The sequence below is a fragment of the Geosmithia morbida genome, assembly GCF_012550715.1.
Source record: "Geosmithia morbida isolate 1262 chromosome Unknown scaffold_5, whole genome shotgun sequence".
Taxonomy (NCBI): Eukaryota; Fungi; Ascomycota; class Sordariomycetes; order Hypocreales; family Bionectriaceae; genus Geosmithia; species Geosmithia morbida.
In genome coordinates, this window is record NW_023336192.1 from 1,506,784 (window position 1) to 1,522,116 (window position 15,333).

Consider the following 15,333-nt stretch of genomic DNA (forward strand, 5'->3'; position numbering starts at 1 on the left):
GCAGCCGTAGATGATCCGAGCCGACTCGCCCAAAATTTCACCCCCAGGACGAATCTTGGCAACTCTCACCACGAAACCTCCTCCATCACCACCACCACCACCAACGACCCCATCCATCAACGACAAGTCACAATGCCTCCCCGTCTACCTCTGCGGGTGGCGCTCCCGCGGCCGCTGATGCGGCAGCAGCAGGCGGCGATGCCGTCGTCGTCACCGTTCCTCATGCTGCCGCGACGCTCGGTCCACAACGGCTGGGTGACGGAGCCCCCCCGATCGAAGCACAAGCGATTCAACCAACCGTCGTCCGGGCTTCCCTCGCTGACGACGGGCCCCGCGGCAGCGCTCAAGCGACGGGAGAACACGACCCCGCTTCGGACGGGGGTCTTGGCAACCAAGAAGGGCATGACGGCCATGTACGTTGGCAAGCAACGGATCCCATGCACAGTACTGCAGCTGGACCAGGTGCAGGTGGTGGCGAACAAGACGCGGGAAAGCAACGGCTACTGGGCCGTCCAGATCGGCCGGGGTTCCAAGGACGCGCGCAACGTGTCATCCCCCCAGCTGGGATACTACGAGGCCAAGGGGGTGGCGCCCAAGGCGGAGCTGGCCGAGTTCATGGTGCGCGACAGCGCCGGCCTGCTCCCCGTGGGGGCCCAGCTCCAGCCGGACTGGTTCAAGGTCGGCCAGTACGTCGACGTCAGGGGCAACTCGCGCGGCATGGGCTTCGCCGGCGGCATGAAGCGCCACGGGTTCAGCGGTCAGGAGGCCTCGCACGGAAACTCCAAGAACCACCGCACCATCGGGTCCGTCGGCCCCTCCCAGGGCTCCGGCTCCCGCGTCCTCCCCGGCAAGAAGATGCCGGGCCGCATGGGTAACGAGTCCGTCACCGTCCAGAACCTCAAGGTCATGGCCGTCGACAACGACCTCGGCACCGTCCTCGTCAGCGGTCCCGTCCCCGGGCCCAAGGGCCGCACCCTCAAGATCCAGGACTCCAAGAAGCGAAAGGCCCCCTCCCTCTCTCACCGCGAGAAGGCCCTCGACATCCTGCGCCAGAGGAATCCCGACCTCGAAGAGAGACTCCTCGCCGCCCGTCTCGCCCATATTGACCTCAAGAAGCAGCGTCAGCCTGACCTTGATCTGTAGTGGGTGTATCAGTGGCGGTGGGGTGGGGGGGGAAGCAACTTGTCAGACAAGGGAGGGGAAGTTGGGAGAGATGCTGTTGACAGCCATGTATCAAAACCATTGTTTTTGTTTTCTCCTGGCAAGATTTATGTCTGCCGGAGTCGATTGGGCATATTTGTATCATACAAGAAATATTATATTGTACAGATAGAGCAAAGATTCCACCATGCCTTCTTTTTTAAACCGTCTTTCGTTGCGCCCTCTTTTTTTTAAAAAATCTTGAATCAATGCATGCACCCTCCCTCTCTCTCCCCTCTCTCACCTATACGTACACATGAAGTCCGTTTTTTTTTCTTTTTTTTTTCTTTTTTTTTCCTTCGGAACCGCTCCGCGACGTAATATTATCAGAGACAAAACCCTACTTGGAAGAAGAGGTATTCGGCTGCCGATAACCGCGGGTGCTCTGACTGGCGGCGGCGGCGGCAACCAGGGCCTCGTCGTCGACGGCAATGACGAAATCGTCGTCGCCGGCAACGCCATCACCACCACCGCCAATGGCCCTGAACGGATCCCCCCCGTCGAGCAGGTCGATCCATTTCCCGTCCTCGGTGGTGAGGCTCCACTCGGACGTCTCGAACATGCCCTTGGCCGTGGGCCTGCGGGAGGAGAAGCGCATGGTGGCGGTGGAGCGCGTGCCCCTGACGGTGAACCAGACGTCGATGCGGCCCTGGAGCTGGTTCATGGTGCCGTGTATGAAGGGGATCTGGTTGTTGAAGTAGATGTCGTCGCCGAGGATCTCGCGGGCGCGCGGGTCGGTTCGCAGCGCGTACAGCGTCGATGCGATGACGGGAGACGAGGACTTTTGGTAGTTGAAGATGGCGACCGAGCAGACCGTCACGATGGCCAGGAAGATGGGTAGCGTCCGACCCCATCTAAAATTGACCTGTTCGACCTCTGTTGTTCGCCGTTATTGGGGGTCAGAGAAAAAAAAAATATTAAACGGACGACGTATCTGGGGAAAATAGATATAAAGATCAAGATAAAAAACACAGGGAAAAAAAGGTGAGAAAAGTGAAGAAGTAAAAAAGGAGAGACAGAAGAGGAAGAGAAGGAGAAGGGAGGGGGGGGAGAAAAACATACCGGGCAAGGCACGATCTGCTCGTCGTGACATGAGAGGCCCATCACCAGGCTTGGGCGCAGGCGTCATCCATCGTTTCTGCTGGTGACCCGTCGTCCTCGTCGTCCTCAACCGTCCTCCTATCCGGGCGCGCACGCAAGGCGTAGCCAGCCGTTGCTGAAGAGCAACTCGTGACAGCATTCTTCTTGATATGAAGAAGAGAAAAAGAAGAAAGAGAGAGAGAGAGGAAGGAAGAAAAAAATCCTTGCCCCCTTTGCCACGGAAGGAACTTTTGAACTTGTCGTTGTCGCGTGATTTTATTTTAATTGAAGAGCGAGGTGGTGATGATATGGGAGGGGAGGTTTTCCCATCTCGTAATACCACCAAAGCCAGACTTATTGCAGACCCGGGATTTTACCGTGCGCTGCCCCGGACCCTGAATGAATCATGGTGCGTCATACCACACACACTCCGTTACCTCTCTTCTCGGAGCTCTTTCTACCATGTCATCCACTTCTTCTTTACTTGTTTTACCATTTCTCAAGAGCGTCGCGTTTCTTTTTTTTTTTTCTCTCTTCTTTTTTTTTCTCTTATATCTCTTCATCTTGAGTATCAAAGACTCATCTTTGCAAAGCCTTCCTCCTCCCTTTCTGTTCTTTTCCCATCCCCTCCCAAGAAAAAAAATGGACATACCCAGCGCCCGCCTCCGTCGCACATTTCGCTACCCCGCCGACGAATCTGATGATGACTCTCAACCCGAAGCAATGGATGAAGAGGGTATTTTTTTTATTCCTTCTTCTTTCTTTTCCCCCTCCTTCATCCTCTCTGACAAACCAAAAAAAGACACACTTCCTTCTCCGCCACAGTCAGCTAACTATCATCATAGAGCAGGAAGATTTCATCCGACGTCTCGCCATCGAAAACACCTCCCAGAACGCCTTGTTCGCGCGCGTCCTGACCGTCGTCCCCATCCTGTCCTCGATCCCCTACATCCCCTCCCTCTTCCGACCCGCCACGACCCTCCTGTCCCTCCTCAGCATAACCTGCCTCCTGTCCACAGCCCTGCTGACGTATCGCCTCCCCTACACTCTGACCGGCATGCCTGTTCTGGATGATAGACGGGCGTCGGGACATCACAGCAAGAACAAGAACAAGGACAAGATCAAGATGGGCGGCGGCGGCGGAGGCAGAACTGTCGGAGCAGGAGCCGGAGATTCCCCCCTGGATAGATACCTGCCGTATCTCAACGGTGCGCTGGCCATTCTTCTCATCCTGGTCGGTCTAGTGGTGCCCAGGTCCAGCGCCGCCGCGGCCGCCTCTCTGCACTCTGCCGTCGTGGCGAGCTGCCTACCCGCGCTGATATACGGCGTCGTCGTCGTCGCCAAGGTCGTCATGGCCGGTGTTGATCCGGAGGAGCAGCTTTCGTCGCTCAAGTATCAGTATAGAGGAGCTTGACACGGTCATCCGTGTACCGATATATGGATAAAAGGGATGTTTCATTATACATGTATAGAGGAATCATAAATGACACAGCGCTCTCGAGGGCAATAATCCTTTGTCTCATCATCCTGCTTTTGCTCTGGCGCTTACTTTTGCCCTGGCCGCCCATTCGCCCATCCCCTGAGATGCTTCTATTACAAGATTCCATTGAACCGAAAGAAGGATGAGATGACAAAAATAAAATAAGAAAGAATAAAAACAGGCAAAGGAGAAGTAGTCCAACAAGGGCTAGCGATGATGATAGTGAAACATTTGAACCGTAAAACCGTAAAACCAAGGAATGAGCAGACGCAAGTCTACATGTCTATCGAGTCGTTAAAACGCAGAATCCCATGACTTCTCAAAACGCCGTCTACCCCCTTTGCCGCCGGCCTCTGGGACGCGTCCGCTCCTCCTGTCTCGGTCGAGTCATCTTCCGACCTATCTGTTACGAGGGCGAGGCCGTGAGCCTTGATGGAATCTACGAGAGCGGGGACCATGTCCTGAGAGGAGAATAACCGTCAGCAACCCAGTTATAACGGAAGTGATGTGGGGGGGGGGGGGGGGGGGGGGGGGGGGGCTAGATGCCAGCTGTAGCTGCGGAGGGGTAGCATACCAGAAGTGGTGAGAAGCACATGAGCCCCATGAGATTATTGCTCTGAGCAATCCTCGCAACCTCCTTGATGGACACGCTGCGCCTGCCGCTGATCTCTACTGGGTGGGTCGCCGCGCCGGTACCGTCCTCGTCGGTGCTAGGCTCCCTACCCAGATCATTGCACAGGAACACGGGGAAATTGGGCTGCTTCCAGTTGAGTGCCGTACAGAGTTGGGGGTTGTAGCTCCCAAAGACGATGGACCGGACCGAGTCGGGCGACTGGGCCCTCTGGGCGCGGGCGTGGTCGAATACGCAGGTGAGGATGGAGTCGACAAAGACGTTGACGTCCAGCGCGGGGCCCAGGGCGAGGCTGTGCTGCTCCTCGACCGTCGGGTACAGGACCTGCAGGTTTACGTGTATTCCCAGCGGCAGGGACGAGAGGGCCTCGGTCAGGGTGACGCCCGCACCCGCCAGGATTCGGTAGATGTCGGCCGCGTCATGCACCGCCTTGGACGGCAGGCCCGCCGTCTCTCCCCTGGCAGGGCCATTGGCCGCTGCCGTGGCGGCGAACTGCTCCGACGACAGCCGGCACACGGGCACGTCTATGCCACCGCATGAGATGGTCCACCTGGGCCACACGACGGGCACGCCGTCGCTCGTGTACTGTACGAACAGGCGGACGTAGTCGCCCGACAGGCTGGAGCCTGTGACGACAGCGTTGGTGGGCTGGCTGAACTGGCTCGTCGCCTTCCAGTACGTCTCAAAGTCGGTAATCTCCAGCGGCTGGCCCTGGAAGGGCTTGATCACCTGCGTGTTGAAGCTGATCTGGCCGATGGCGCGCAGCCGCGGGTCGAACAGCGGCAGGCAGCACTTGGAGTTGCCCTGCACGGACTTGAAGTTGTTGGGCAGCACCACCGTCTTGGCAATCACCTTGGCGCCGTATGCTGGGAACACGTCAAAGTCGAGCGAGAAGGCGTCGAGGCTGTCCACCTGGAACGACACGATGCGTGTGTCCTCTTGGAAGGGGAGGATGATGTTCTTGGGTATCAGATCCGACACCTTGGACGAGATGGTCAGGCGTGCCGCCGGGTACTTGCCATCCTGGAAGAAGACCAGCGGTTGCTCCTCCGAGTCGTCGAAACTGATCTGCACCACCGTCTTGGTGTCGAGGAAGTTGTGCCCATACCTCCGGAGCGGTATGATCGGCGGAGGCAGCTCCAGCACCGGGATGGCATCGGGGTCGATCGACATGGCGCCCGGGCCGCTGCTGGCTTTGAGCGTGTCTGCACCTTCTCCCGCGAGCGGCTGTGTGAGCTTCTGCCGGTTAAAGGGCGTGAGGAGCTTCATGCACTCCAGATGGCCTTCCCACGCTGCATAGTACATGGCCGGGAGGTCCTTCTCGTCGACGATGTTTGGGTCCACCCCCGCCTCGAGCAGAGCCTTGAGGCACTCGACGTTGCCCTCGCTGGCAGCATGCACCAGCGGCGTCCATCCGTAGAGCTTGTCGACCTGGTCGAGATCGGCCCCGTACTGCTGAAGGAGGATCAGGAGATCCGACGTCTGGCCCGACCGAGCCACGAGGTGTTGCGGGTACAGACCCTCGGCGTCTGGGAGGATCTTGGCACCGTGCTTGAGCAGGAGCTCGACTATAGGTAGCGAGCCGTGCTCACAAGCCAGGTTGAGAGGCACGTGGTCCGAATCCGAAACGGGGTCGATGCGGGCCGACTTCTCCAGCAGACGGCCGACGCAGTCTAGGTGTTCGTGGATGATGGCGTGTATCAGAGGTGTAAAGTTGTCGTGGTCGATGAGGTCAATGGTCTTGGGGTTGGCTGTTGGGGGAGGAGGGGGGCAGGTGTCAGCTTGAATCGCATTCTCATAGAAGAGAGGGAGGGGGGAGGGGTGCGGAGATGGTCAAGGCACGGGATGGACGTACCATCCAGGAGGGCCTCGAGCATGGCTATGCGCCCGTGGAGACTGCTGTAGTGTAGCGGAACTCGGCCGTAGACATCAGTCTGGTCGACGGCGACGCCGGCGGCCAGGCCCCATTCCAATACGTGCTGCTTGCCGTAGATGGCAGCCTGGTGAAGACAGTTGCGCTCGTTGATGTCGTCGTAGGAGTGGAGATCGACCAGATTGGTATCGAGGAGGACTCGCAACGACTCGGCGGGGGCATCGTATACGGCAGTCAGAAATGTGCGGGTGACGCGCTCCATGAGTGAGGCGTCGCCTCCGTCCGAGTCCCTTGACAAGCACATCTTTTCCAGCAGCTCGCGTAACGACGAGATGTTGCCGGTGACGACGGTATCGAGGAGAAGCGTGTCGGCATCGGCCTCATCGGTGCCCATGAAATGCTGGCTCGTGACGACGTGGGCCGAGGACCGGAAGTCGACTTGGATACCATCAGACCAGGCGCCGAGCTCCTGCAGACTTGTCGTGGCCTGGTCCGAGAGCTCGCTTATGACGGGGGCGTTGAAGAAGGGCTGGACCTCGACGGCGCGTGACAGGTACAGCTCCTTGGTCTTCGATTTGGACGTCTTATCCCATTTCTTGAGAATCTTGGAGAATGCAGTGCCGTTGATCTCGATGAACTGCTGGAGCTTGTTGAGGTCGGTGGCGAACTGCTGGAAGCCTTCCTCCAGTGTGGTGAACTTGGCAGAGCGTCTAGATATGCCTTCGCGGGATTGAATGACCTTTTTCTTATCTAGCAGAGTCTTGAGACGGATTTTGAGCTGGAAAGATGTAAGCAGATATTCCCTGTCTTGCCTCTTTCCCTCTCCTCCGCACCATCCCCCTCGACCCGATGGGGAATGACTTACCTCGGCCTCCTTCTGGAGGTAGAAAGCATTCACCTTGTCGAGTTCACGTTCCTAATCAACCAGGGTCAGTCGGATCGATCGGCGGTGGATAATGCCCTAGGGAGGGTATCTTCCATCGGGATACGGATACGTAGGCGCGTACCAGCTGGAAGAAAAAGGTGGCCTTGTTGGCCTGCAAGGCAGCCTGCGAGTCTGCAGGCGCAGTCGCGAGGCCGAAGCCATTCTGCGCGCCGAGGATCGGAGTGGCTGAGAGCTTCTTGATGAGCTGGAGGGGGGGGGGAGGTAAAAGACATTTGGTCAGCAACACAGACTACACAGAGACGCAGTACGGTGAGGAGGAAGCCTGGTGTCGAGACAGCTCCCAGGTGGGAACCAGAAGAGAATGCCCGGAAGGGGAGAGCCGAGAAGGGAGAGCAGAGGACCACTCACCTTCTTCAGAGCCTTGTAGTTGACAAAGCTTGCCGCATACTCGGGAACCTCGAGCTGGCGCTTCTGTATCTGCTTGCCGAACTTCCTAAAAGCGCGGGGCGGCGAGAGGTCAGAATCGAGAAGGATGACGAGGCAGGCTGGTACCGGTCCACGTACATGATGGCAGCTGAGCCGTGTCGATGGTTCGGACGGGCTCAGCAGTGAAGAAAATGAGCTAGGCCAGGCTATCGGAGAGGAGTTCGAAGGCGGGGTGAGAGCTATGAGAGGGAGATGGATAGAAGGACGGGGGCGGGAGGGAGGAAGGAGGAGAGATGGCGTCGGGTATTGGTGTCTCTCTCTCTCTCTCTCTCTCTCTCTCTCTCTCTCTCTCTCTCTGTCTGTCTCTCTCTCTCTCTGTCTCTCTCTCTGTCTCTCTCTCTCTACAGGTTTTCCTTCCTTCTCAAGCTGTATAAAGTTTCAGGGCCTCGGGACAATGCGTCATGGCAAGAAATAAGTTGCGCCCCGCCGAGAAAAGCAAAGCAAAGGGGGGGGAGGGGGGGAGTAGTATTTGGCAGCAGAACACGTGCCTGTACAAAAAGGCAGGGGGGTGACCTGACCACAGGCCCGGTCTAGCGTCTGTGCGTTTCTTCTTCTGCTTCAATTCTTTCTCCTTGCAGATGTGCGTCAAAGCTCAAGGTAGGAGGGGTGATACTGTGTGGTGGTGGTAAGTGGTAGTGGTGGCGGTTGATATACAGAGACTCAGTATCGACCAGACTCCGTGGGAGGATGAGATGATGCCTCGTTCGTGTCGGGTGAGCGGGTTGCCAGTTGCGTGCGCGCACACGGTAAGCCCCCAAGACAATCAGCTGCTCGCACGTGGGTGTAATTGATGAAAAAGATAGAGAGGGAGAGTGTGGTGTCGTGGTAACAGCGGCAGAGAAGAAGGAAGTCGGCAGCAAAGCATACACGCGCACACACACGCACGAGGTTTAGATCCGCGGGGGAGGGGAAGAGAGATGGAAAGCCCCGCGACTCGATGGGAAAGAAGATGATGGAAAGGGAAAAGAAGGAGAAGACGATGGGAGCAGCACTAGGGAAAGTGGGGGGGCATGAGAGACGGAAGGAAAGAGAGAGAGGGAAAGGAGAGAGAGGGAAGGGATAGGAGAAGGCGGTTACGAAGCAAACGGCAGAACAAACGTCCCTCTCAGAGAGAGGGTCTCGATAGTGGAGGGGGATATAGAGAGAGAGGCAGAGGGAGAGAGGGAGGAGAGGGGCAGAGCTAGACCGGGGGAGGGACGGCTCTTGTCGTGACTACGGTTCACTAGTAGCCGTAATGATCAGACTGACAAGTAGCTACTGAGTGGTAGTAGCTTTGATTGTCGGGACTCATGGCTGACAGGAAAATCTTCTTATAGGAAGACGGCGTATAATCTAGAACAAGCCACTCTACTGAGTACAGCCGAGTGCGTCGTGACTATCAGCCATGTGGTTGCGTCTGATTTTCAGATGTCATCTTGTTTTCCCCTACAGATTAATCTGTAATCTGTACAGTATTACAGATGTCCATACCTGGGCTCTCTCTACCTGTACAGTGGCCGCAATGTGCGCTGTAGTACCCGAGGAGCGTGTCCTCCGTTGATTGACCCGTTGATTAACCGATGACCGCCATCAAAGCCATGGATGCTAACACTGCTACTCACAGCACCCAAATCCATCGCATCGCATCGTTACCCATTATACATCCAAGGTCATCATCATTCATCACGAGTAATGCATGTATTCCTCGCACAGATGTGATCCATAGAATCCCCTAGAAGACGCCCAGAACTAGAAGGAGAAATATCATTGCAAGTACGTATATATATATATATATACATACATATATATATAATAGAACATATAATAATAATAGAAGACGCGACGCACCAACTTGTAATGATACCCTTCTCCGCACATGTACTCTGTAGTTATTGCCGAACGCTCCAACCCTCCCCCCTCCCCCCACCCAACTTGCCAATCGTCATGCTCCGTTCCATCCCGTGCTCTCTCGATAGGACGACTCTGTCCTATGTCATCCTGGACCAATCCCCAGTTTATATGGTAGACCCCTCATGCTCCCTTCTCATGTTCACAATCATCTCACCCGAGCTCTATCGACTTGTTGTATGATCAGGCAGGTCATCGACTTCTCCCCCATCTGCAGCGTGAATACTACACGTACTACTGGGTAGGACCACCGGAAAACTTTGGCATCATGTCTGTGCCCGTTCCGCCCCTCCCTCCTCCGTCACTAAGAGATATATGGAACATCACCGTACTCCCTTCCGTACCTTCTCCCTCTCTCGTGGACCCAGTAGTCTGTGCCCGGGACATCATGAGGCTGTCTGGATCAGCTTCACCTGCATACTATCCAGCAATAATAGCATGACCTGATTGGGTCCGTCCCTCTTTTTTTTTTCTTTTTTTTTTTACATATCCATGCATGCCCCAGAGGCGGGCGGAGGTCGTACCGGACAGGGAACAGCCCGACATCCGACTTACAGCTCTTCTTCGACAGCTCCATTGCTCGTAGTGATAGGTACCCGACGACACTCGTACTTGGCATTCATACTCGACATCTGTGCTTGACAAACTGGTATATATGATTTCAACGCCAATGGAAAACAAACTCGGGATATACTACACAATGAGCAAACTTGACATGACCAGATTGGAAAAGAACAGGTAGTGAGACGCCAAGTCGCATCGCTCTCTCGCTCCCTCTCTCGTCTCCTTCAGCCGGAAACGAGTTCATCGTAACATGGGAAATTTGCTTGTTTCCCTCCCTCCCTCGTCCCTAGTTGTCCGTCTTGGCCTTGGTCTTGTCGCCATCGTCAACGAGATTGTCCGACATGGCCTCGGCAGCGGCCTTCTTCAGCCTCTCGATGTTATCCGAATCCTTGGCAGCCGCGCTGCTGACGTCCTTGGTCGCGGCGTCCTTGGTGGTAGTGCTGTTGTCCTTTTCGTCGTCACTGTCGCCCAGGCTGAAAGGGTCGTTATCCCCAATGGGGTGGGGCTCGACCGACGACAGAGGCTGCCACTTGCTCGCCTTGGCGCCGCCCGCCGTGGCCGAAGAGTCCTTGGGCGGTACGGGCGGCGACCTCTCATACATGTTGATTTCCTCGGGCTCGTCCTTGAATCCGACCCTGCGTCCCGAGTTGGACCGGGGCGATGTCGACGGGTGGCGGTACGGTCCTGTCTGGAAAGTGCGATTTACGGGGGCTATCGCTCGCTCGGTCAGCATCCTCACCCACTCATGATCTGGGAGGCAGGAAGGGCTGAATGTGGAAGAAGAGAATGGGAAGGGCAATAAACTCACTCCCATCAGCCGACAGGCGTATACCCGCAAAGTCATCCCCCAATACCTGCGGATCGGCATCATAGTCTCCGCTCCTCCTGTTGGATGGCTCCCCGCCGTGGCGGTACCTCCCCTGCTGCCCGTGCTCCTGCTGGTGGTGCGGGTCCTCGCTCTCGTCAAACGACTCCTCGATACGCTTCTTCAGCGTGCTGATCCACCCGTTAACCTTTGTCTGCGTCTCGACGAAACCCTGACGGAGCTGGTCCCGAATGACGGGGAGCTCGTCCTCGATGAAGCTGTACTCCCTGTCGCCGTCGTCGTCGTAGCTGGACGCCTGACGCCGGTGGCCCGCTCGCACGCCCTCACGGTGCCGCTGGTTCGCCGCTGCCGTGCGCGCCTCGTACGCGCCCGCCTGGTTGTCGTACTGCTCTGCCAGCTGGCGCGCATACAGTTCGTCGGCCTCGAGCTGGGACATTTCCGCACGTCCCTGGGGGCGGGGAGGGCGCGGCGGCGGCACGTCTGTTTGCTCCTGCTGGGGCTCATTGTTGGCTGCCTCGGGGTCGGTCATTTCTAGATGGGAGAGAGCAGGTCTCGTGTCAGCTGCTATATACGTGTGCGCCTGGAGAACGTGTAAGGCATACGGAGAAGGGCATTGAAGGCACGCTCCACGTTACCCCCGCTGGCAGATATGACAGCCTTGATGACGGGCGCGTCCACGCCGGGAAAGGCCTCCTTGAGTATCATCTCGTTCTTCTGAGCCTCGGTCGGTGGCCGGGGGGGCTTGGAAGGGGGCACCTCATCGTCACCGGCCTCGATGGACGCTGGCTTAGGCGACGTGGCCGTAGCGGCAGCGGCTGGGCCAGCAGAGGCCGCAGGCGGAGTCGTAGCCGTCGTCGACGTTGTCGCGTTGGCGGCGGCGGCAGCGGCGGGAGCAGGAGCGGAAGCAGGAGCAGTAGCCTCGGCGGCCTCGGAGCCACTGCCAATCACGCTGGTCTCCTGGACATCATCGTCATCCATTTCGAACGGTCTGGCAGTCGTGGGCGATTCAGCGCCGCTGTCTGCCGTGACCTTTGTTGGCTATATAAGGGGTGGTGGTCGGGCAACGTTTTGACCTAGTTGTCAGCAAACAAGGATTCGAAGCAAGAGAGCTCTGGCGGGTCCATGCCCATCTCTCTGATGTGCGGTCTGCGAGGGTAGCTAAGGTGGGCTGGCTCTCACCGTTTCAACCGAGCCGGCCATGGTTGGTAACTCTTTATTCCGGGTGGGGTGGGGTTACGTGTATTGTGAGGCGCCGCGTGTCTCTTTTATGTACGGATTACACTCCGTTAATATAGATGGTCTGGTCTGCAGGAGGGAGATGATGGTGGCAAGTTGACATCTAGCTTGTGCCTTCTGGTACTGATCCATCTCCAAGACGAGGGGGGGTAGATTAGTTTTAGGGTGCTTCAGCCACGACTAACCTCATGACGTTCCCCACGTACACACGTTACAAGCTGGAGAGCATGAAATGGCTCAGCCACGGTCCTTGTAGTGGCGCCACTCGCCACACATGACTACTCCTCTATTTCAACGTCGTAGCAATACCCTGCACTCTACCGTGAAAACCAGGCCGATACCTTCCATCCTGGATTAAGGTGAAAAATACGAATGTATCTGTTTCTCTATAGACAAGTGTGGTTATTATGATGATTAAATATCGGAAATCCGACTGAGGCTGAGATGTTGTTTGGCCTGGATTTTGTATGTCATTGTTGTTATTCGACTCTTAGCTCTTCCTCCAACCATCTCTCAAAAAGTCACAAAAGTCGGTTTTCTTTCAGATCTTATTTCTCATCCAACGCCATGGCTGACCTTGACTCAACTTTTATACCGGCACTACACAAGCCGGCAGCTCTCTTGCCTATTGCCAAACATCGAGAGAGTCTCTTATACGTCATCGAGGAGTTTCCCGTCACTATTGTGATTGGCCAGACGGGGTCAGGCAAAACGACTCAGATCCCCCAGTTTCTTGAGAAGGCGGGCTGGTGTTCCGATGGGAAGCTCATAGGCATCACGCAGGTAGGTACTGCTCTATCTCTCTCTCTATTTTTTTTTTTTTTTTAAAAACCACCGGCCTATTTGAAGGAACAAGGAAGGACAACGCTGACGAGAGGACGCGCAGCCTCGTCGGGTGGCAGCGACAACAGTGGCAGTCCGCGTCGCAGAAGAAGTCGGATGTGAGGTCGGCAAGGAAGTGGGCTACTCGATACGCTTCGAAGATGTGACATCACCATCGACGCGGATCAAATTCCTCACAGACGGCCTCCTCATCCGAGAGGCGCTGGTCGACCCTCTGCTGACCCGGTATTCTGTCATCATGGTCGATGAGGCGCACGAGCGGTCCATCAGCACGGACATTCTGCTGGGCCTGCTCAAGAAGATCCGTAAGAAGCGACCGGAGCTGCGCATAATCATCAGCAGCGCGACGCTGCAGGCCGAGGAGTTTCTCAGTTTTTTTACGTCTACTGGCAGCGGCAGCGACGAGAAGGAGGTCGACGGCAGCAAGGACGGGGGGGATGAATCACAGAGGCAGGAGAAGAAGACTGGCACCATTGTCAGCCTGGAGGGGAGGACGTTCCCCATAGACATACTGTACCTCGAATCGCCGGCGGAGGACTACGTGGAGAAAGCCATCGACACCGTCATCAACATACACAGCCAGGAGGGACCCGGCGACATCCTCGTGTTCCTCACGGGACGGGAGGAGATCGACGATGCCATCCAGGCCGTGTCGGAGCGTCAGGCAACGTCTAGTACATCGTCTACGCGGGAGCCGCTGCTGGCCCTGCCGCTGTACGCGGGCCTGACGACCGAGCAGCAGATGTACGTCTTCGACAAGACGCCGCCGGGCACGCGCAAGGTGGTCTTCTCGACAAACATAGCCGAGGCGTCGGTAACGATCGATGGCATCGTCTACGTCATCGACTGCGGCTTCGTCAAGCAGAGGGCGTACAGCCCGCGCACGGGGATGGAGACGCTGACGGTGACGCCCGTGTCCAAGGCGTCGGCCGCGCAGCGTGCGGGGCGAGCCGGGCGCACCAGGCCAGGTAAGTGTTTCAGGCTCTACACGGAAGAAGGGGGGTACCGGTCGAGTCTGCCCGAGGCCAGCATTCCGGAGATGCAGCGGTCGAACCTCGCGCCCGTGATCCTTCAGCTCAAGGCGCTGGGGATAGACAATGTCGCGCGGTTCGACTTCCTGTCGCCGCCGCCGGCGGAGCTCATGTCGCGCGGGCTGGAGCTGCTGTACGCGCTGGGCGCGCTGGACGAGTACGCCAAGCTGACCCGGCCGCTGGGGGCGCGCATGGCCGAGGTGGCGGTGGAGCCTATGATGGCCAAGACGCTCCTGTCGGCACCGGAGTTCGGGTGCACGGAGGAGATGCTCACGATCGCGGCCATGACGAGCCTCGACAGCGGCAGCGGCAGCGTCTGGTTCCAGCACGACAGCGATGGCGGGCGCTCCGACATGGAGACGTCGCGGCGCCGGTTCGCCGTCGAGGAGGGCGACCACCTGACCCTGCTCAACGCCTATCAGGCATTCGTCACGAGGGGCAAGAAGGAGCGCAAGTTCTGTCACGATAACAACCTCAACTACAAGTCCATGATGCGGGCCGTCAGCGTACGAGCCCAGCTAAGACGGTACCTGGAACGCTTCAAGCTGCTTCCCGGCACCGACGTGGGAGCCGGATCCGCAGTCGCAGTCAGACACGATCATCAACAGGCCAATCTACTACCATCAAGGGAGAACGGCAGCAAGAACGGCGACGGCAACAACAGCAACAATAAGAACGACAATAGCCCAGCTCACAAGGCGGAGCAGATAAGACGATGTCTTACTGCGGGATACTTTGCGCACGCGGCGCGGATGCAAGCTGACGGCACGTTTCGGTGTGTGGCGGGAGGAGGGGGCGACGACAGTACGAGCGTGGTGCTGCACGCCCACCCAAGCTCCCTCATGTTCAACCGCAAGGCCGACTGGGTCATTTTCCACGAAGTCATGGAGACGGGCGATAAGACCTTCATCAGGGACCTGAGCAAGATTGAACAGAGCTGGTTGGTAGAGTATGCCCCCGAGTTCTACCAAATTTCGGGTAGTGGCACGGGCAGATGATTGTGACTCGCACCTCTCTGTACTCGTACGTTCTAATAATACCACCATTACTATCACTACTCTTATACAGATTACATTATACCTACTTCCACTACCACTACCACTACTCTGCTAGACTGCTATTCTTGGCTGGGAATGACTAGCCTCTTAGAGGGCAAACTAGAAGATATTGGGGGGGGGGGGGGGGGGTGGAAGTCATAATAGCAGCTGAGATCTGACGTGTTCACCTTTGGGATTAGAATGACGGTCGTGGCAATATGGAGCGATACATGTAACAGTAGCATCTCGACAATATTAAACGGAGGTATTCGT

The 15,333-nt window shown here is 56.9% G+C and overlaps 6 protein-coding genes across 6 annotated transcripts in view; 3 read left to right on the forward strand and 3 right to left on the reverse strand.

Annotated features, from left to right (window-relative positions):
* GMORB2_6443 (large subunit ribosomal protein L3) overlaps positions 1-1,143 on the forward strand; it is a gene marked incomplete at both ends in the record, with an annotated part of 2,148 nt that extends 1,005 nt beyond the window's left edge. Inside the window, one exon of the mRNA XM_035468413.1 lies at positions 48-1,143. Coding sequence (XP_035322394.1) covers positions 48-1,143 — 1,096 coding nt within the window. The remainder of the gene's footprint in view (positions 1-47) is intronic.
* Positions 1,144-1,540: 397 nt separating this feature from the next.
* On the reverse strand, positions 1,541-2,440 carry GMORB2_6444 (cytochrome c oxidase assembly factor 1; the record flags this gene model as incomplete). Its single annotated transcript, XM_035468414.1, has 2 exons — positions 1,541-2,076; positions 2,263-2,440. 2 exons carry the CDS (start codon positions 2,438-2,440, stop codon positions 1,541-1,543), a joined length of 714 nt encoding a protein of 237 aa, XP_035322395.1.
* Positions 2,441-2,922: 482 nt separating this feature from the next.
* GMORB2_6445 (uncharacterized protein) lies at positions 2,923-3,694 on the forward strand (the record flags this gene model as incomplete). Its single annotated transcript, XM_035468415.1, has 2 exons — positions 2,923-3,016; positions 3,126-3,694. 2 exons carry the CDS (start codon positions 2,923-2,925, stop codon positions 3,692-3,694), a joined length of 663 nt encoding a protein of 220 aa, XP_035322396.1.
* A 341-nt stretch (positions 3,695-4,035) lies between these two features.
* Positions 4,036-8,927, reverse strand: GMORB2_6446 (uncharacterized protein; the record flags this gene model as incomplete). The annotated part of the gene is made up of 8 exons (XM_035468416.1): positions 4,036-4,221; positions 4,335-5,303; positions 5,373-6,142; positions 6,247-7,042; positions 7,130-7,180; positions 7,272-7,394; positions 7,559-7,695; positions 8,885-8,927. The coding sequence occupies 8 exons, from the start codon at positions 8,925-8,927 to the stop codon at positions 4,036-4,038; spliced, it is 3,075 nt and encodes a 1,024-aa protein (XP_035322397.1).
* Positions 8,928-10,373: 1,446 nt separating this feature from the next.
* GMORB2_6447 (CUE protein) lies at positions 10,374-12,113 on the reverse strand (the record flags this gene model as incomplete). The annotated part of the gene is made up of 4 exons (XM_035468417.1): positions 10,374-10,771; positions 10,896-11,444; positions 11,516-11,951; positions 12,093-12,113. The coding sequence occupies 4 exons, from the start codon at positions 12,111-12,113 to the stop codon at positions 10,374-10,376; spliced, it is 1,404 nt and encodes a 467-aa protein (XP_035322398.1).
* Positions 12,114-12,716: 603 nt separating this feature from the next.
* Positions 12,717-15,021, forward strand: GMORB2_6448 (ATP-dependent RNA helicase DDX35; the record flags this gene model as incomplete). Its single annotated transcript, XM_035468418.1, has 2 exons — positions 12,717-12,932; positions 13,036-15,021. 2 exons carry the CDS (start codon positions 12,717-12,719, stop codon positions 15,019-15,021), a joined length of 2,202 nt encoding a protein of 733 aa, XP_035322399.1.
* Positions 15,022-15,333: the final 312 nt, after the last annotated feature.